Source organism: Sorex araneus, chromosome 4, assembly GCF_027595985.1.
Source record: "Sorex araneus isolate mSorAra2 chromosome 4, mSorAra2.pri, whole genome shotgun sequence".
NCBI classification, from domain to species: domain Eukaryota; kingdom Metazoa; phylum Chordata; class Mammalia; order Eulipotyphla; family Soricidae; genus Sorex; species Sorex araneus.
In genome coordinates, this window is record NC_073305.1 from 148791477 (window position 1) to 148812675 (window position 21199).

The 21199-nt window shown below is 36.8% G+C and overlaps 1 protein-coding gene across 2 annotated transcripts in view; it reads left to right on the forward strand.

Moving 5' to 3' along the window:
- Positions 1-21199, forward strand: part of CLVS2 (clavesin 2) — a 75512-nt gene that overhangs the window by 11038 nt on the left and 43275 nt on the right. For both annotated transcript variants that reach the window (XM_004613982.2, XM_055134559.1), the window contains exon 3: positions 1724-1898. In XM_004613982.2, coding sequence (XP_004614039.1) covers positions 1724-1898 — 175 coding nt within the window. The remainder of the gene's footprint in view (positions 1-1723; positions 1899-21199) is intronic.

Consider the following 21199-nt stretch of genomic DNA (forward strand, 5'->3'; position numbering starts at 1 on the left):
GCGGCCAACCTGTGTTTGATTCCTCCGCCCCTCTTGGAGAGCCCAGCAAGCTACCGAGAGTATCTCGCCCCATGGCAGAGCCTGGCATGCTACCCGTGGCGTATTTGATATGCCAAAAACAGTAACAATAAGTCTCACAATGAGAGATGTTACTGGTGCCCGCTTGAGAAAATCAATAAGCAACGGGATGACAATGACGGTGACAGTGATATCTCTATACCTACCATTGTGAAAATGGTTTTATCTGAATGAATTCTTCAACAACTACCCTCTGGTCCTTTCTTCCACTTGCCTAGCCACTACCAGTGAGATAAACCGTGATCATCACCATTGCTTTCTTTCATTCATATAAGAAAACAGGCTTCAATTTATATACCTGTGACATATCCAAGTACACACCTTATGACAGGCAGACAGGAGCTTATGACACTGTATCCTTGGGGTGGTCAATGCTGGTATCCAAAAATGATTCTCTTATATTTGAATCATTTTATAGATGTGGAAATGAGACCTACAGAAAGTGAGAAATCACCTAAAGTTTCATTGCTGATTAAAATTTCTTTTTTGAACTACCATGCTTTCTTCATTTGCTTCCAAATGTTTTTAGAAGTGAAAAGCAGAGCTTCTCCTGCACATCTCTCTGGTACTGTCTTCTTGGTGAGCCCAACACTTTCTTTAAACGCAGCTGACTTTTATTAATACATAATCCTCATCTCACTTCTTTCCTAAGGTCTCTGTATCTCTTTCTGAACATTTGCCTAAGGAGAAAACTCTTGAGATACAGCTAATCATAAATTGAGGTTACTGACACATTTCATAAATTTCATAATTTTAATGATTCCTTAAATAGCATATTCCAGTCCAGTTCCAATTATGTCTTCTTTTTTGCATTATTGATTTTAATGAAATAATGTATCACTTAGGTTCTGAAACTAGAATTTATGTCACATTTTATTCTCTCCCATAATCTCTACATCTTATTATTAAATTTTTACAATTTTTTACCTCTGAAGAACTCCTAAATTTGGCTTCTTCTTTTTGCTGACTTTTTCATGATAGTATAATAATTTACTAGTAGAAATTTTGTACTCTGTTCCATTTTATAAGAACATTAAGGGAATTTGTTATATTTCTACTTTGTATTAGGCACTATACTAAGATACAAAGCAGAAAAATAAGACAACCCTGAAAGTTAATAGCATTCATCATATTGTAATAGGCAGCTATACTTTCCCCTTGGTTTTCATAGGTTTCTTTCTGTCTATTCCATCTTTCCTTATATTCTATCTCTATGATACAAGTTCAGTACAAGGAATTAAAACTTGCTGCAAGTTTTAAACTATGACTTCCCATATAATGTTTTTATTTATTGAAAATCTTACAAATATTGATCTCAAAATTTTCAAATATGAAGAAGTAAAATGTCAGGCTTACCTAGAGTATTATTAATCTGTTTTAAAGAATCATGTATAGTTTTTTTTAGTTGAAATAAGGTTTAAGAAACCACAAAAAGGTGCGGTAGAAAAGTTTTAAAGGATGCAGAAAACTAGAATTTTTAGAAGCATTGTAGTTTGATTTGGTAGAACATTTTATATGCTTCTTGAGTACATAAAAGTAAATATTCTTTGACAAAAATCCAAGATATTTTTATATTACTAGAGATTTTATAGATTTTGCAAAATTTGTTGTCAAATTTAATGAAGTTCTTTTTTGTTGCTGATAGGTATACATTGGTGGATATTTTGCGTGCCATCTTACTTTCCTTAGAAGCCATGATTGAAGATCCTGAGCTTCAAGTGAATGGGTTTGTCTTGATCATAGACTGGAGTAATTTCACCTTTAAGCAAGCCTCTAAACTTACACCAAGCATGCTACGATTGGCTATTGAAGGCCTTCAGGTAAAGATTTATAAATTATTCAGTTTCTTAATCCCCAGTTTTGACTTCTTGTATCTAATATGTTAGAACAACAAAATGTCTAACTTAAAATAAATATTTAACTTCAAGAACAAATATTACATTAATTGCTGATTAATTAAAAGAAAGTCATATAAAAGAAATTTTATAAAAATGGGAAAGATGTGAAAATGTGAAAGTAGATGGGAGCCTGTAATGCCTGGGGCTGGAGAGATACTGCAGTGGGTAAGGACATTTGCCTTGCATGAGGCTGAACCAGGTTCTATCTCCAGCACCCTCACACAGTTCCTCAATGGTCCTAGGAGTATTTCCCTGTACAGAGACAGGAAAAAGCCCTGCGCAAGCGGGATGTGGCCAAAAACCAAGCAAAAATAGCGAACAAGATTATTCCCCAAAATCGTTCTTTCTTGTTTTATTTTGTAAGTGAGGAGGATTAAACTCAGGGCGGCATACTTGTAAGTCAAGCATTCTATCTCTGAGCTACAACCCTAACTCACACAACCTTTTATGTGACTTTCCAATTGATAGCCAGGAAAAAATCCTCTTTTTCTTTGGGGGACAGGGGTTGGGTCACACTCGAGATGCGCAGGCGTGACGCCTGGCTCTGCACTCAGGAATTACTCCCAGCGGTGCTCGAGGGAACATATGGGATGCTGGGAATTGAACCCGGCTCTGCCGCATGCAAGGCAAATGCCCTACTTGCTGTGCTATTGCTCCAGCCCCCATAAATGCTCTCTTATTCAGTCTCAGTACTGAGAGGAAAGAAAGGTACTGAGACATGTTTAGGGAATAATGACAAGACAATGGCTTCTTTGCAGACACACACTTCACAGTCAGGAGTGTCGCCTCTTTCTCTAGACCTAGGCATAGAAATAAAATTTGATAACAGTTTCCACTGTGCTAACATTCATTGTGCTGCCACTCAGCACTTAAGAATTTCTTTTTTTAGAGAGACAGACATAGAAAGATTGCACTCATCTATGGTATATAGAATAACAGAGTGGGAGACTAACACCCAAGAACTGTAGAAATAAGTACCAGGAGGTTGACTCCATGGCTTCGAGGCTGGCCTCACGTTCCGGGGAAAGGTCAACTCAGAGAAGCGATCACCAACTACATTGTAGTCGAAGGCCATGTGGGGGAAGGGAGTTGCGGGCTGAATGAGGGCTAGAGACTGAGCACAGCGGCCACTCAACACCTTTATTGCAAACCACAACAGCTAATTAGAGAGAGAAAACAGAAGGGAAGGCCTTGCCACAGTGGCAGGGTGGGGTGGGGGGGAGATGGGATTGGGGAGGGTGGGAGGGACACTGGGTTTACGGGTGGTGGAGAATGGGCACTGGTGAAGGGATGGGTTCCCAAACTTTGTATGAGGGAAGTATAAGCACAAAAGTGTATAAATCTGTAACTGTACCCTCACGGTGATTCTCTAATTAAAAATAAATAAATTTAAAAAAAAAAAAGAAAAAAGAAAAGAGAAAAAAAAATAAATAAAATAACATAATATGAAACTGACACCCAAGGACAGTAGACACAAGGAAAAAAAAAAAAGAATTTCTTTTTTTTCTTGCTTTTTGGGTCACACCCAGCAATGCTCAGGAGTTACTCCTGGCTCTGCACTCAGGAATTACTCCTGGTGGTGCTTGGGGGACCATATGGGATGCCGGGGATCAAACCCTGGCTGGCTGAATGCAAGGCAAACGCCCTACCCGGTGTGCTATCAGTCCAGCCCCAGCACTTAGGAATTTCTGATAGTGATATGGCTGTTGGGGAAGATCCAAAAATCTAAATTATTAGTTTTTTCTCCTCAATGACTTAACCACATTACAGCCAAAAATTCCACAGTGTGTGTGTGTATGTGTGTGTGTGTGTGTGTGTGTGGTGTGTTGATACTAATATAGATCTTAATTTTTCTTAACAACATGAGTTTTCTAGAGCAGACTATAACCTTAAAGCAAAAGAAACTATTTCATTTCAGAAATATTAAATCTAATTCTGTTCATCTATGACAATGATGTTTTTTTTTTAGCTCTATTAGCTATAAATCCATGGATACCAGGATCTCAGTATCTTTTTTTGGATGTGTGTGTGTGTGTGAGAAGTTGAGTCTAAAAAATCTAATCAAGTAACATTTTCTCAGATTAATAAATTAAATAAGCCCAAAGAGTGCAGGGATGAGATAGTGAATGTTTGAATAAGTTAGGGTTCATTTTAGTGATCAAGTTAAGCAAAGATGTGGCTAGAATTAATTTTTTAAAACCATTTTTATTGAATCATAGTGAGATACACAGTTACAAATTGTTCATCATTGGGTTTCAATTATATAAAGTTCCAACTCCCATCCATTCACCAGTGTATATTTCCTCCCATCAATGTCCCTAGTTTGCCTCCCTCTCCCCACATCTGCCTCTGTAGCAGGCACTTAGGAAAAGATTTTCATTCTATGTTAATAGAAGTTTAGCAAAGTGGCCATAATAAGAAAGCTGACAGAGGTAAGTCATCATAATATGGCAGCACTGTAGCCTTGTTGTCGTGTTGTTCATGGATTTTCTTGAGTGGGCACCAGTAACGTCTCCATTATGAGACTTGTTACTATTTTTGGCATATTGAATACACCATGGGTAGCTTGCTAGGCTCTGTCATGTGGGCGGATACTGTCAGTTGCTTGCCAGCCTCTCTGAGAGGTACAGAGGAATCTAACCCGGGTTGGCCATGTGCAAGACAAACGCCCTACCCACTGTGCTATCGCTCCAGTCCAATATGGTAGCCAATAGTTTTATAAAATAAAGAGTAAATGTTCCATAATAATATTTCAAAAGCATTTGCTTTTGAATTGAGAAAGGGGAAAATTATGTTTACAAAATATTATGCACCATATTATTTCCTAACATTGTTTTATGGATCATTAGTCTTTTTAAAACTCCAAATCTCAATATGTAATATTTTCTCTGTATTACTTTCTTAGGTCTGCAGTAACAAATAACAGCACATTTGGTGATATTAATAAATTTGTTTCTCTACCAATGCCTCCTAGTGCCCTCACACACCCCTGTTAGTTTTGACTCTGCAGATTAACTCATGTTGCCTGTATCCATTTGTTGCTTTCTAACTATCTTTATATTGAGAAAGACAAAGAAATATTTTTATATTCCTTTGTATATTCTTTTCCTTTAGACTGATTTCATTCATCATCATACCCTTTAAGTTCCATACATGTGTTGCACTTTTTATTTCACAGGAACATAATCACTTTCTTTTCCTCTGCAAGTGACATCTTTTAAATTGCAAGCTTCCAAGTGCCCTGTGCTGGAGGCTAAGTGAAGACTTTTTTTTCTTTCTGAAAAACAAGGGGAAATATTACTAACACAACCACAAATTGATAATCTGTTTATGGTATTGTGCTAAGAAAATTTTTAATGTTTCTATAGTCTGATTCTACAAATATTTCTTGCAAAATGAAAGACATTAAACATCTTAACCAACATAGTACAGTTGCTTAATGGATGAGAGACAACACCAGATATTTTTTAATGATAATAAGCAGTCAAGCTTCTTTGCAAAGAAAAAGGAAAGGGAAAATTGTCTTCCTACTTACAAGAAGCTAATTGATTAGGGTAGTCATAGTAACAGAAAACATTTTAGACAATCAATACAAGATTAAGTGAATGTGACTCGTGGACTCCAAGTTATCTGCCTGGGAAGCCAATTAAAAAATGAAATGTTTGGAAATGCCTAGAATAGACTAGACTGAATTTACAGAGAAATGTGCTTTTAGAATTTCTGCTTGCTGTTGCTCTATTTTATTTTCTTCTAAAAATATTTTCATTCTTAAAATTCATTAGCAGTATACATGCAAACATGTTTTGTTTGGGGGCCATACCTGGTGGTGCTTGCATGCTACGGGCTCAGGGGTCGCTCAGGAAGCTTAGGCGATCATGTGGGGCCAGGGATTAAAACAAACAGCCTCCTGCGTGCACTCAGTCTATTGAGCTGTCTGGCACTACAAACACTTTTTTTTTAAATTCTAGAATCTTTGATTTGTGAATTAAAAAAATAATTATCCTTACCCTACTTATGTTGTTGACTGTCCCTTATGATTGATTTACTTGTTAGCCCTGGGTGGCTGTGTCTCTGTGTTTTTGCTTTGACAGTTTCACAGAAATCCCCAAACTGCATCTGCTAGAAAGAACATAATGTAGTCAAGACATGACCTGCTGGCAAGGCTGTAACAAGGGAACTGAATAGCCCTTTGAATGGCTACATAGGGCTCAGATGTAGGACCATAACGAAGTTTGTAAATCAGTGCCAGATATTGTAAGAGGCCTTAATAAATAGAACTTGTGAAAGAATGAAGACTATGTTATCAGTTCTCAGTACTTAATGTTGGTCCTTTTGACTCAAGTGTCCTCTGTTAACAGCAACAACCAATCTGCTCTGTCTCAGAGCTCTGGTCATTCATGTAGATGACTGAAAATGCTTTCAGTATCAATTCTTCCTGTTTATTTGGAAGCCCAGTCCTACCTATGGGTTCTTGCCAAAAACAGAGGGACATGCAAATGACTCAGGACATCATGGTGCTTTCACCATGCAGATGAGGTACTTCATTAATTTTAGTCTCAGAAGCAATAATACTGGGTAGGGTTTTTACCTTGTATGCTGCTCACTCTGGTGTGATCCTTGGCACCGCATATTGTTTCTGAGCACTGCCAGAAGTAATTGTCTTCCTATTTATTTAATTGTACTCTTAATTTCTGAGTAAAGAGCCAGGAGTAACCTTTGTTGTTATTTTTTTTTTAATTGAACCACCATGAGATAGAGTTACAAAGGTTTCATGTCTGAGTTTCAGTCATACAATGATTGAACATCTATCCCTCCACCAGTGTACATTTTCTTTTTTTTAAAAAAAATATTTATTTTATTGAATCACCATGTGGAAAGTTACAAAGTTCTCATGCTTATGTCTCAGTTATACAATGGCTTGAACACTGTCCCTTCACCAGTGCCCATATTCCACCACCAAAAACCCCAGTATACCTCCCAACCTCCCACCTCCCCACCCCTGCCTGCGTAGCTGATAAATTTCACTTCATTTTCTCTTTACCTTGATTACATTCCATATTTCAACACAAAATTCACTACTGTTGTTGAAGTTCCCCCCCAAAAAAACAGCTCTACTGACAAGGAAACATTTGATAATTAGTTTTCCATTGCTGAGAATGAAGAGATATGAAGTTGCGTGGCTGCTATTGCTATTGCTATTGCTATTGATATTGCGGCCGTGCTGTTTAAGATTTCTGTATTTTACTATTTTAGTAATTAAGTCCAGGGAGATTTATGTTAGAAATTGCATCATTTCCCTTCCTGGGGCAGCATGGGGCTATGGCTTAGTTCACAGTCTAGAGACATGGCTGCAAGTAGTTGCTGGGACCAAAAGTAGTCTAGCTGCCCTTCGGCACGTAGTCGATCAGCAGTAGAGCGGCTGCACAAATGTGTGGCCACCTGGGTCGAATCTCAGCAGAGTGCACACCAGCATTGCCCCCGGCCCGAGACTGCCCCTGAGTCCCCCTGTTTCAAGTTCATAACTCTTTTTTTTTCTCCTTCTTTTTCCTACCTGCTTAATAGTCCTCATAATATGGCAGACACCACACTGCTATTCCCCGAAAAGGGAAAAAAAAGGAGAAAGAAGGATCTTTTCCCTGCCAGGAGTAACCTTTGAGCAATGCCAGATATTTTCCCAAAACAAAGCAAAACCAAAAGATCTTTACTCTAGCATTTGCTTATTCAGGTTTTCAAATTCTACCTGTTATTTCTAGGATTTTGAGCTGGGGGGGGCGATGAGGGGGAGGTGAAAGATAATATAGAATATTCAAAAGGGACTCAGTGACATTTTGAGTAAATTAGGAATTTATAATAAAATAAATGCTATTGCAACAAAGTTTTTTTACAATGACTGTGAACGTGCCAATAATTTTCAGGCTTACAGTATGACAATGAGTACATCTTGCATACCAACTACCTTGTAAATGTAGGGTAGCATGGTCAGAAAGGGATTGAAATAGCAGTCTCTTTTGAAAGATGAGCTCAGACTCATGAACTGTGTTGAGACAGCCTGAAGGTGGGAACATTCTTGCACCCCCACCCGCACCCCAGATTTTAAGCACAGGGAGAACCATACTGAGAAACAGTGACAGGGCAGTGTGTAAAAAAAAAAAGTGACAATTTGTTCATCACATGCATAGCTGTCTGAGCTAAGTGTACTTCCTTTTAGTTGTTATTTAAACTGAAAGAAAATGAGCAAAATCCCTAAAGTAGCTTTATTCATGGTGTGAAAACATGGTGAGTTTAGCTGAGTAGTTTTGTCTGTCAAAGTAGGACATAGGAGGTCTTTCTTTAAAGCTAACAATAGACTTTTAAAAATAGGATTGTTAACAATGGAAACGCTATATAAATATTCTCTGAAAGGAGGTTAACAATTATGAAACACTTGACAATGGGTAAGGTAAAATATATATATGTATATGTATGCACACACATATACCAAATGTCTACATATATGTACTTATATCTCACAAGCAAATGTGTATATGCATTACTGTTTTTTCAAAATTGCAGTTTATTTATTTTGATTAGCATATAAATCTGTTAAAAATGTCTCTCTGTGGAGATTAGATATTACTATTGATTTAAATTGAAAAGAGTAGCATGGAATTCTTAACTTATTGAATTAGAGAGTATACATTATTATCAATAAAATTTGAGACTTTTATACTTTCAACAACTGGGAATAAAAGAAGAGTTATCATTCACCTTACATAGTGAAGCAACGAAAAGGAAAGAAGCAAATAATTTTTTGGTCAAAGTCATTGAGATTTACATCATCTGGTTTTAGACTATTGACTTTGTTTATGTATTATATTAAATAGAGAATTAACAAGATTAATAATTGCAAGTTATCTTGTTTCTGTAGCTACATAAACACATCTTAATAAATTCATCGCTCCCAGCATAACTGCATTTTAAAATTCTCTTTTCAAATTAATTTACCAGGAATAACGCCATAATAACATAATAAACACCCACTTAACCTTCTGAAAACTTGGTACAGATAGCTCAACAGATTAAGTGCATGATTTGAATGCCGGAGGCCCAGTAGATTCCTCACTCTATCTGTTCTCCCCAATCTAAGCACTGTCACTGTCACTGTCATTGTCATCCCGTTGCTCATCGATTTGCTTGAGTGGGTACCAGTAACGTCTCCATTGTGAGACTTGTTGTTACTGTTTTTGGCATATCGAATATGCCACGGGTCGCTTGCCAGGCTCTGCAGTAGCTTGGGAGTAAACCCCAGACACGGAGCCAGGGATAGCCCCTGAGCAGTGCCAGGTGTAATGCTTCTCCACACCCCTCCAAAAAGGGCAAAACGGAATATCGTTAAGCCCTGAAAAGGGAGAGAAATCTTCCATTTGCGACATTTCACTAAGTGAAGTGAGACAAGTTCAGAAATATAAGTATTCTTGATCACTTGAACTTACTTGTAACTAGAACTCTAAAAAATGTAGAATTAACAGTGAGTGGTAGCAAAATACGCTTACTGGAATACTGGAGTCTGGAAGATGGGATAAATGGAAATATGATGTGAATTTTCAGTTTTAAAATAATGTGTGAGAGGGATACACTCAGCATAGTGAATTCAGTTAATCCACATTATTTTAATTAAAATTTGCTAAGAGAATAGATGTCAAGTGTTTTTTTTTTTTAAACCACATACACAAATAAGAAGGTAAATTTGTAAAGTGATAGACATTAATTACCTTGATTGTGGTAATCATTTATGCGATCTGTAGAGAACTGGAACAATAACACAGCAGGTAGGGCATTTGTCTTGCATGCGGCCAACCCAGGTTTGATTCCACTGCCCCTCTCAGAGAGCCTGGCAAGCTGCCGAGAGAATCCTGCCCGAGTGGCAGATTCTGGAAAGCTACCCATGGTGTATTTGATATGCCAAAAATAGTAACAACAAGTCTCACAATGGAGACATTACTGGTGCCTGCTCCAGCAAATCAATGAATAACAGGAGGACAGTGCTACAGTGCTACAGTGGTAATGATGTTACAATGTAAACAAATTCTACAAAATCATGCTGGGTACATTAAATATGTTTAGTTTTTATTTGTCATTAATACTTCTGGGAAAATGTGGCTTAGGACATTACTGATCTCATGTTTTTCCTATGGATATTCATTCAATTAATGTGCTTATCTTTTCATGAGGTTTTATAAATGTAACTTATGAATGGGCTTATATATTGGAATCTTTTGAAATCTCAAGTTAATGTGTAACATTGTTTTTCTTAAACTTTGAAATTATTCTACTATTGAGCCAGAATCTTATTGGCTAGGAATTCTTCTGCTTCATCCATTGTTGTTACTCTTGTAATCTTTTAAGTTTTATCTAAAAATTTAAGTACTTTTTATAACTTATAACTTTATAACTTCATTAAAATTATACTGAGAACCCATTTTCCGTGGACTTCATTTTCTTTACTTTATCAGAAGAAAACTTGACATATTATTTTAGAAAGTATTTTTTGTTGCCTTAAAGTAAACTACATTTAGAAGGACCCTCATGCATTAGAATTTTTTCCTGAAGGTGAATATGAAGCAATTACATGAGGTAATGATGACTGCTTCAACAAAACCAAAATGTGTAACTGGCTCTGACATTTTGCCGTTAAGTCACTAGGTACTTGAGCTCACTGGATGAAAATCTTAGTAACAGTGATCTTTATGAGTCAAGGAACCACATTTTTTTTTTTTATCTTATTACAGTGACAATTGCAATGCCTCTTTAAAAGGAAGTTTGTTTAGTTCCATTTTTTTTTCTATAGACTAGGAATGCCTCGAGGATTACATTTGAGATTTTTTGGTTCTAGGTCTAAAGTGGTGTTTTGTTTCCTTTTGCATTTGTTGAATTGAAGTAAGTACAAAGTCTAAATGTCATCTTAGAGGAGAAATGATGAATATCGTAAACTCAGTTTCATAGTGCTGGATTCCAAAAATAACTTTGATGACTCTTCAGTTAGCTCTCTACAGCATGCTTTGCTTATGCTCTCAAAAGGAAGACGTGATAATTAATATTTAGAGGAAGTTTAAATCGTGCATCTAAGTTCTAACTGATGCATGTATCTTTATGACAGTGGGTTCTAAACACTGTAAATGTTACTAACTTGTTAAGTCTAGATAGGGGACTGGCCATTCCTATGTACCTGGAGTATAAGAGTGATATTTATATAGTAAATATTTCTACAGCAACACAGCCAGGATTCATTCAATTCAACTTGATACAAAAAACCTTGATTCCAAGATTAAGTTTAAAAAAGATCTTGAGCTGAAGAGAAGATTCAGTCATCTCTGTAGACTTAAAACTCTATTAATTATACAGTTGTAGTGAATTTGAGATTTTTTTTCATAAAATAAGACATTTAAAAAATACAAGATAGGGCTAACTTATAAAATTCCCAGAAAAGAACATTAGCTCTTGATATACTGGAAAATCTTTGCTAACGATTGCATTGACTTAGAGAAAAGAATCATGTGTAAAGTTTAAAATGTAGAGTTCACAAATATTCACCATATTTATCAAGTGCTTTGAAAAACCCCATTGAAGAGGCTGAAGAGATAGCATAGCACTTAAGGTACTTGCCTTGCTTGTAGTTAGCCTGGGTTTCAACCCTGGTATCACATATGGTACCCTGCCAGGTGTGTCCCCAAAACAATAATAAATAAATAAACATATTGACGTTTTAATCATTGTTTAGTAAAATGATGAGAAAAATATTAAAATAAAGCTAATATTAGTCTGAACAAAAAATAAACATATTATCAGTAAAGGTAGTAACATTATCACTAGATAGCTTTTTAAACATACAGTGTACCAGAAGAAATCTGTATTTCTTTTATTCTAGGAGCTCTTTAATTAATTTTAAATTTAAAAATTTTTTAAACTTTGCCTATATTAGAATTGTAATTTTGCAAATTTAAACCTATTCATTTTTATTATAGCTATTTTTTCATTTGATTTGAATTTTTTTTGTATTTTCCTTTTGTTTGTCTAAACTCAATCTATTTTATTTAACCTTAAAGAATATGGAGGAGGTATAGTAGTAGAGTATTTACTTTCTCTAAAATATGTGTATTCTTTCAGAACATTGGTTAATACTTTTGCTAGATGAAGAAATACAGATTCAAAATAATTCTTAGTACTTTGAAACTATTATACCATAATTGTTAGGAGTCCATCATTTATGACAAAAATAATGACTTTTAATAAGTTCTTTTGATCTCATAGTTATCTGCACTGTCTGTAAAGATTTTTAATTTTTCTACACCATTAGCCTTTATAATCATACATATGTATCTTTAAAAATTTGTCCTTTAGTTAGAAAAAAGCATTATTGTTTTTTTCACAATATTTGATTACCTTTAATATTCAAACATCAATCCCATCACCATTACACCTTCCCACCACCATGTTTCAGATGTTTCTATACTGAACCTCAACCCCTGTCCCAAAGCAGAACCGAAATAATTTATTTTGTTTTGCTTGTTATGAAAAACCACTGAAAATGCTCCACAAAAGTTTCCTTAGAGGAAAGAATGTGAAGATTGTTATATTTCACCCAGGGACCTTAAGCCCTTCTGTAAGACATCACTAACATGTTGTTAAAGGTAGAGACTTGTGTGCTTTTATATATATATATATATATATATATATATATATATATATGTTCTCCCTCTGGGAGAACCTGGCAAGCTACCAAGAGTTTCTTGCCCACATGGAAGAGCCTCACAATGCCCCCATGGCATATTCATATGCCAAAACCAGTAACAATGATGGGTCTCATTCCCCTGACCCTGAAAGAGCCTCCAATGCGACACCGTTGGGAAGGGCGAGTAAAGAGAGGCTTCTAAAATCTCAGGGTTAGGACGAATGGAGACATTACTGAGACTGCTCGAGAAATTCGACGATCAATGGGATGATGATGACAATGATGATATATGTACGTATATATGTATGTGTATATATATGTATGTGTGTATATATATATATATATATATGCACTTGTTAAAAAATTCCCTCTACGATCAATTGCCTTTTACTTTAAACCCCATCAAATGTAATGCGGTATTCTTGGAGTATGAGTGGTGTGAGGTATGAGTTCTCTTGTGGCCGAGTGGTCCAGAAATAGGTTCTTGTCTGGATGAGGCTCGGCCCAAGCCTATGGAGAGTGGCTGTGAGCTTGGTGGCAGTGGAGTTCTGGAGCTTCTCAGCTGCCTAGGCTGGGTCCTTTAGGGTGGGGTGGAATCTCACTTTCCCCCCTTTCGGGTGCCCTGAAAGAATCAGCATAGTGGGGGTCTGGCGGCATGGTTATGGCATGTAGCATTATCTTTTTTTAGTTTAAATTAAATTATTATTAATGTTTTTCTGGTTTGGGATCACATCCAGCATCACTCTTAGCTCTGCATTCTGGGATCACTTCTGGAAATCTGGAGGACCATACGAAGTGATGAGGGAATTATCTGGGGTGGGCTATGTGTAAGGCAAGTGCCCTGCCCATTCTACTAGCTCTGTGGCTGGTTCCACTTTTTATCTTATTCCTTTTCTAAAAATTCTATAACACTTACTTTAAATCTGTGGTCTGAATCCTTTTTGTATAATAATGTTTTATCTCATGTACTTTTTTTTTTTTTTTTTTTTTGCTTTTTGGGTCACACCCGGCAATGCACAGGGGTTACTCCTGGCTTTGCTCTCAGGAATTACTAATGGCAGTACTCAGGGGACCATATTGGATGCTGGGAATCGAACCTGGGTTGGCCACGTGCAAGGCAAATGCCCTACCCGCTATGCTATCTCTCTAGCCCCTATCTCATGTACTTTCGATCAAACTTTTCATTTTAACTTCGAGATCATTGTAGATTGTAGAGATTCATGTGTAGGTGTGAGAAATACCACAGAGAGAAGTACTATTTTTTTCCTTAGTGGTGACATCTTACATATGTCAAGATAATTTCACAACAAGTATATTAACATTGATTAAACAGGAATGAAGTTTTGGTCTGGACACAGTACAACCTTACACCCTTGCCTCTCTTTTGCTCATTGCTTGTGTGACTAAGAGTGTAGCCACATGTTGTTGTTCATGTTGGTTTTGTATTTCCTGTGACATCTGCCTGGGGTAGTTAAGATATTAGCTAAGAGTTTTATTTATTTTTATTTATTTATTTTATTTATTTATTTGCTTTTTGGGTCACACCCAGCATTCTCAGGGGTTACTCCTGGCTTTGCACTCAGGAATTACTTCTGGCGGTGCTTGGGGGACCATATGGGATGCCAGGGATCGAACCCGGGTCGGCCGCGTGCAAGGCAAACGCCCTACCCGCTGTGCTATCTCTCCGGCCCCAAAATTCTGGCACACTATTTTTAGAAAAAATCATTCTTGGTTGTTTGACTAGTAAAAGCCAGATTTTGTTAGGACTTTTATTTTTCTTTCTTTGTGGTCTATACATTGGAGTTTCTAGTTGTTGAAGCTTTAAATTTGGTATTTGTAAGACAAAATCGTAATGCTTGGAATTCACCACCTTTTTGTTATTTTGGTTTCTTCTCATTATTTTTATTACTTTCTAGGTTCCTTTTTTTTACTTTTTAGAGTCCTCATGTTTGTTTTATACAGAGTAATCAGTATTTTAGATTATATTCAACTGAAGCAATAGGTCAAAGAATAATTATCTCATTTGTGTAAAGTGGAATAGAATCACATGTATTTTTTTAAATCTTATGAAAATATAATTTAGTAGTATGCTGCTCAATTTAGTTTGCAGTGATGTAGTATATTTATTATGGTTTATATGATTTACGGTCATTTAAATTTGCAGAAAGATGCGATAGAATTGGGCTTTTTCAGTCATCCATAGTGAATTGGATATTTTTAAGTAACATTTAATTTATTTAATTATTTATTTCAAAGTGTCATTTTAAAGCCAAACATCATTTAGTTTATGATCACAGAATGTTAAGGTAATGAGCTGCTTTTTTACCTTAACACAAAAATCTAGGAGATACAATAATGTTCTCCTATGTGGTAATCCTTTTATTATTCTTAAAATTTTTGTGGTTTTGGCCTCATCCAATGGTATTCTGTACTTAGGAGTAACTCCTGGCAGTAATAGGGGCACCATATGTGGTACTGAGCATCAAACTTGATTTGGCTCCATGCACAACAAAAGTCTTACCTCTATACTCTATCTCTAACCGATTTATCATGTTTAAATTTATTATTATATTCTTTTTTTTAAATTTTTATTAAATCACCATGTGGAAAGTTACAAAGTTCTCAGGTTTATATGTCAGTTATACAATATTCAAGCACCCATCCCTTCACCAATGCCCATATTCCACCACCAGAAACCCCAGTATACCCCCCGCCCCCACCCCCTACCCCCTACTGTATAACTAATGAATTTCACTTCATTTTTTTCTTTACCTTGATTACATTCCATAATTCAACACAAAACTCACTATAGTTGGCATAACTCTCTCTCTCTTTTTTTTTCTTTTTCCTTTTCCCCCTTTTTTTTTTTTCTTTTTCCCCCTCATCCCCCTTCCTGCACCTCATAGTATGTTGTACGCCACGCCACGTTGGCCAGCGTGGGGCTTTTGCTTAGTTCACAGTCCAGAGGTGGCTGCTACATTAAAAACCTTCAATATTTCAACAAAAACTTACTGGTATTATTTGGAGTTTCCCCCCCAAGTCAGACCTGTTCAAATGGAACCACTTCACATTGCTGACAATTACCAATGTTAAGTCGGTTTTGGATTTCTGTATAAAGTCCAGGGAAAATTCTGCCAGAAATTACATAGCCCAGCTCACAGTCCCAGTGCATTGCTGTAAGAAGTCTCTGAATTCAAAGTCTTTAGGCGCAGAGGGTCCGATTCGCGCTCAGCGGCTCCGGATTTATCTGGGCCGAGGGCGTGCCGGTTACGCCCCCTTCCCATGAGTTCCTGGGAGCCCCAAAAGTAAAATCCGAATACCTCTGGGTTTGGAGTCACAGAAGATGGCGCCTGCCACATGGGTGCCGCCAGCCCGCCACTTTCCGTGCAGGAAGACAGGGTGGGGAGGAAAAAAAATCCACCCCCGGCAGCACAGAGTTGTAGCCCAGTTTGGTGTCCCAGTGCATTGCTATCAGATGCTGTGCTGGATGCCCGAATGTGTTACATCTTTGGAATCAAAGTCTTTAGGCGCAGAGGGTCCTATTATTATATTCTTTAAATCTTTAGAAATTGTTTTCTGGGGTGAAATATTGCATACATTTTTTTTTATAAAATCAAGATTTCAGGGAATATACCGACAGTTCTTGGCAAATCAAAAACTTGCCAAACCTAAAATGCATGGAATTAAGTTTATTACACTAGACTTAATTGCAAATGGTCAGTGATTTAGATAAATTTGCAACTTAATCATCTAGTTTCAAAAAACTTCAGTGATATTTTATGTCATTCATTATCTTCTTCAAGGTCACCAAGAAAAGCATATTATACCCCACACAGGACAATAATGCTGTAGAGATAGTAAACAAACTGTTTTTGGTAATAGCTAAATTCTGTTTCTCGATATGGGTTAAGATAATCACCATTTTAGTGGGTTACTGCTATATGATACATTTGGAGCAGTAATCTTGTCAGTGAAAGAAGAATAAAAGAGTTCTGATATAAATCATAAGAGGCTGTTTTCTAGTTTTATAGATACTTAGATCTGGAAACGACCTTAACCCCAGTAAGAGCTAACGTGGCAACTCTACATAGAAACCAGTCAGGATGCATTAGGCTAATTGAGACCACCATGGACAGCTCCCAGAAATTTCTATTTCCGGTTCACTTAAATGCTTAAGATTTTTTTTTTTTTTTGCATTTTGGGTCACACCCGGCGATGCACAGGGGTTACTCCTGGTCCTTCACTCAGGAATTATTCCTGGTGGTGCTCAGGGGACCATATGGGATGCTGGGATTCAAACCTGGGTCGGCTGCGTGCAAGGCAAATGCGTGCTGTTACTCCATCCCCAAAATGTTTAAGATTTTAATTCATTTGCCTCTTGGGATCAATAACAGCCCTTAGAACAGCAGATACTTCCTGAATTATCCTGAGTTTCACAGTTTGGTCAAGATACATTTTTCATGTGGCCAAATATTTCTTTCAAAGACATTTTCCCCCTTCATGTTTAAGTTTTATTAATAGTATTTATTTTTGAAATTGTTTACTGGAGCTTATATATAACTATTAAATTAAAGTTATAATTTTTATTTCTCATGGTATTATTTATAACCTAATTTTATAAATGTAATGTATTCATCTATCATTAGCTGGATAGAGTGTGAAAAGTGACCCTGATTTGCATTTCATCACAAGGCCATGTAGAGGAGAAAGAAATAGTCTTCATTAATAAAACAAAACATCTGTAATATATTGATATTTTTATTATTTTCTTTTTAAAAAAGAGTTATTTGTAAAATAAGCATAAGGAACATAGTTAGTGGGGGGGAGGAAAGTCTCCTCTGGCAATTGTTACAATAGAACAGACTTAAGCATCAAACATTCCTGGGGTTAAATCTTGCTGCTGCCACATTCAGATTTCAATTTTAGATAGATGACTTAGCTGATCCCAGTCTTTGTTGTGACTTTAAAAAGTGGGATTGATACCTTCTATCAGGCATTATTATGAGATTTAAACAAGTTGACAAGTATGAAACGGATTGCACAGATGCCTACTCAAAAAAAGGCCCTTGGTTAACGTCAGACCATCCATGGACTTCTTTACACTGTGCTTTACAAAACAATATAAGCAGAATTCTACACTGTAAGGATTACTGTTTGATACTGCACTGAAATTGTTACATACTATGATTAATGAGCCTATCTTTTCCTGTCAGGCAAGTTATATGGGATGATCCCACCATGTCTTACAAATATGCATCATTTTGAATAAAAACTCAAGTCAGTTTCCTCTAAGAACTTTATGGTCAGTTCCTGATTTTGTTCTTCCAGGCTGTAAAGTAATAGTGAAGTAAAATTATTAGAAATTTATTATGCATGGAAGTTCTTGGTTCATTGACTCACTTTTAAAGTGTAAAACACAATGATTTTCACTCTTGGAAGGATATATTTTTGTTGTAGTCACATGAAGAAACTTTTATTGTACTAATCAACATCAATGCCTTTCTTTGTTGTTTTCACTAAGATGTTCAGTTACTTGAATAGTATGAATAGCCTTAAATCAACTAAACAATTCTACATCTGGTTGGCAAAGAATTTCATACTAATAATTATTAGTGGACTAAGGCATATTGTAGAATTCTGAAATTCTAAATAACGTTTACCTGTGATAAAATAGTATAAGGTCTTCTTGGGAAAGTATATACTGCAGGAAGGTGTTTTGAGAGGTTCCGGAAGTTAGTAGTTAAGCAGATGTGAGAAAGCGATGTTGCATGAGAAAAAAATCAGTGAACGTAGTTCTTGAGAAATGTGGAATAATTCAAAACTGATGTTGGCCAACTAATGTTGACTAAGTAGTGGCAATTAAGTATCAGGAGTATGTTGGATGTAGTTATTATAAGTAGAAGGGTTGAAATGGCAGCTAGAGAGACTTGATTCTCAATAAGCCGTAGGGGTTTTTGTTTTGTTTTTTAGGTTTGGGGGAAATTTCTTTCTGGTCCTGTGCTTGGGAAACATTCCTACAGGGGCTCAGAGGTTTGAACGAAAGTCAACTATATACAGGGCAAGTGTCTTAACCACTGGATCTTTCTGGCCCTGGATATGATTTTTAAACATGATATTCTTAGATAAATATATATGGAGAGGGAATAAACATTGTTTAAATTCTTCATCCATAGTGAACACAAACAAGGATGCATATCCCAGTATCAACTTAGGAAACCATGCCTATTTTCCTAAACTGAGCCAGTTGTCAGGCTAAGAGTTCTCAAAGCACAGGAGAGTAAACTTCTCCATTTAGGATACTGTATCTTTATTATGACAGATGGACTTTTCATTGCCTGGAGTTATGTCTGAAAAGAACTTGTAATAATATTGGCAATGGTTATATTTGATGTTAAATGTAATGTAAGACATTCTATTGTATAAGAAAGAATTATAACTTGTGCTTTCCATAGAGCTCACAGGGTCAAAAGAACATAATAGTGAGTGTAATTGGGACTGGAGCGATAACACAGCGGGTGGGGCATTTCTCTTGCATGCGGCCGACCCAGGTTGATTCCCAGCATCCCATATGGTCCCCTGAGCACTGCCAGGAGTAATTTCTGAGTGCAGAGCCAGGAATAACCCCAGTGCATTACCAGGTGTGACCCAAAAAGAAAAAAAAATAGTGAGTGTAATTAAACAGCTGGAGAAAATATGTTAATGTTATTTGATTTTGCATGTTACTCTATATTTTGCCACGTGCTTATACTGTTGCTTACAAATATTAATACTTATAAAATTAAGAATTATAAAATATTAAAATACTTATTAAACACTGAGTATGTCACGAGAGGAAAAAGAAAAGCAGGTAGGGCATTTGTCTTCCACGTGACTGACCCGGGTTAAATCCCCAGCATATCATGAGTCCCCTGAGCCCCACTAGGAATGATCCCTGAGCAACACTGGTGTTGCCCAAAAGAAAAAAAATAGTTTTATTTTTTGGATACATCTAGAATTTATTTGGCTTTAGAGTTGAAATGCTAATGTTCCATAAAATTTTCGTTACAACATGCTGGTCGACCAAAAGCTTACATTCGGTAGACTGGGAATACCTGTAAAGGTGATTAGAGGCCACCCCAAAAGCCTCTGTCCCCTTTGGAGAGCCCAGCAAGCTACTGAGAGTATCCCACCTGCATGGCACAGCCTGGCAAGCTACCTGTGGCGTATGCGATATGCTAAACACAGCAACAACGATGGTTCTTATTCCCCTGATCCTGAAAGAGCCCCCAGTATGCCATCGGGCTACATTAGCATGCAACAGGGATGAATGGAGATGTTGCAGTCGTCTGTTGGAGCAAATCGATGAACAATGGGATGACAGCGATGTGTGATATAGCAGGTCAATTTTGATCACACTTGTATTAAAGATAAATTACAAAGAAGAGAACAATAAAATATACAAGCAATGACAATATGTAACAATTATGATATTGGTAGATTTCTGACATTTTCCTTTTTTTCTACTCATATAAAAACTGTATAGACATTACCTTTTGGGATGTACTATTTTTAATATGAAAGCTTACTTGGGGGTGTGAGTGGGAGGACAGATAGTACAGGGTTTAGAGCATGTGACTTGCCTGGAACAAAGAACCAGGACAAATCTCTGGGTATCAGAAGATATGACCTAAAAACTCTAAAAAAAAAGCCTTATTTTAATTTTATAATACTTTATATTTTGGGGTCACATGTAGCAATATTCAAAGCTTTGAGCTCAGGGTTCACTTTCAATTGTGCTCAAGGAATAATATTATTCCAAGGATTGAACATTCCAGCTATCAAACCTGAGTCGGTCACATGCAAAGCAAACACTTTACTATCTCAAGCACTACAATCTCGATGACCCCAAAAACTGTTAAATAGTCATGATAAACCCTGGAGTGATAGCACAGTGGTAGGGCCTTTGCCTTGCACGTGGCTGACCCAGGTTCGATTCCTCCACCCCTCTCAGAGAGTCCAGCAAGCTACCGAGAGTATCTCACCCGCACAGCAGAGCCTGGCAAGCTACTGGTGGTGTATTCGATTTGCCAAAAACAGTAACAACAAGTCTCACAATGGAGACGTTACTGGTGTCCACTTAAGCAAATCGATGAGCAATGGGATGACAGTGACAGTGACAGTTACAGCACTGTAGCACTTTCGTCCTGTTGCTCATCGATTTGCTTGAGCGGGCACCAGTAACGTCTCCATTGTGAGACTTGTTGTTACTGTTTTTGGCATATCAAATACGTCACAGATAGCTTGTCAGGCTCTGCCATGCAGGCAGAGTACTCTCAGTAGCTTGTTGGGATCTCCGAGAGGGACAGAGGAATTGAATCTGGGTCGGCCATGTGCAAGGCAAACGCCCTACCCATTGGTGCTATCATTCCAGTCCAATAGTCATGATAAACAGTAAAAACTAAAGAAAATTATTTAACAAATAAATATATGGCATGTTATGTTTAAAAGGTTAACTTCTATCTTAAATAATATTAAT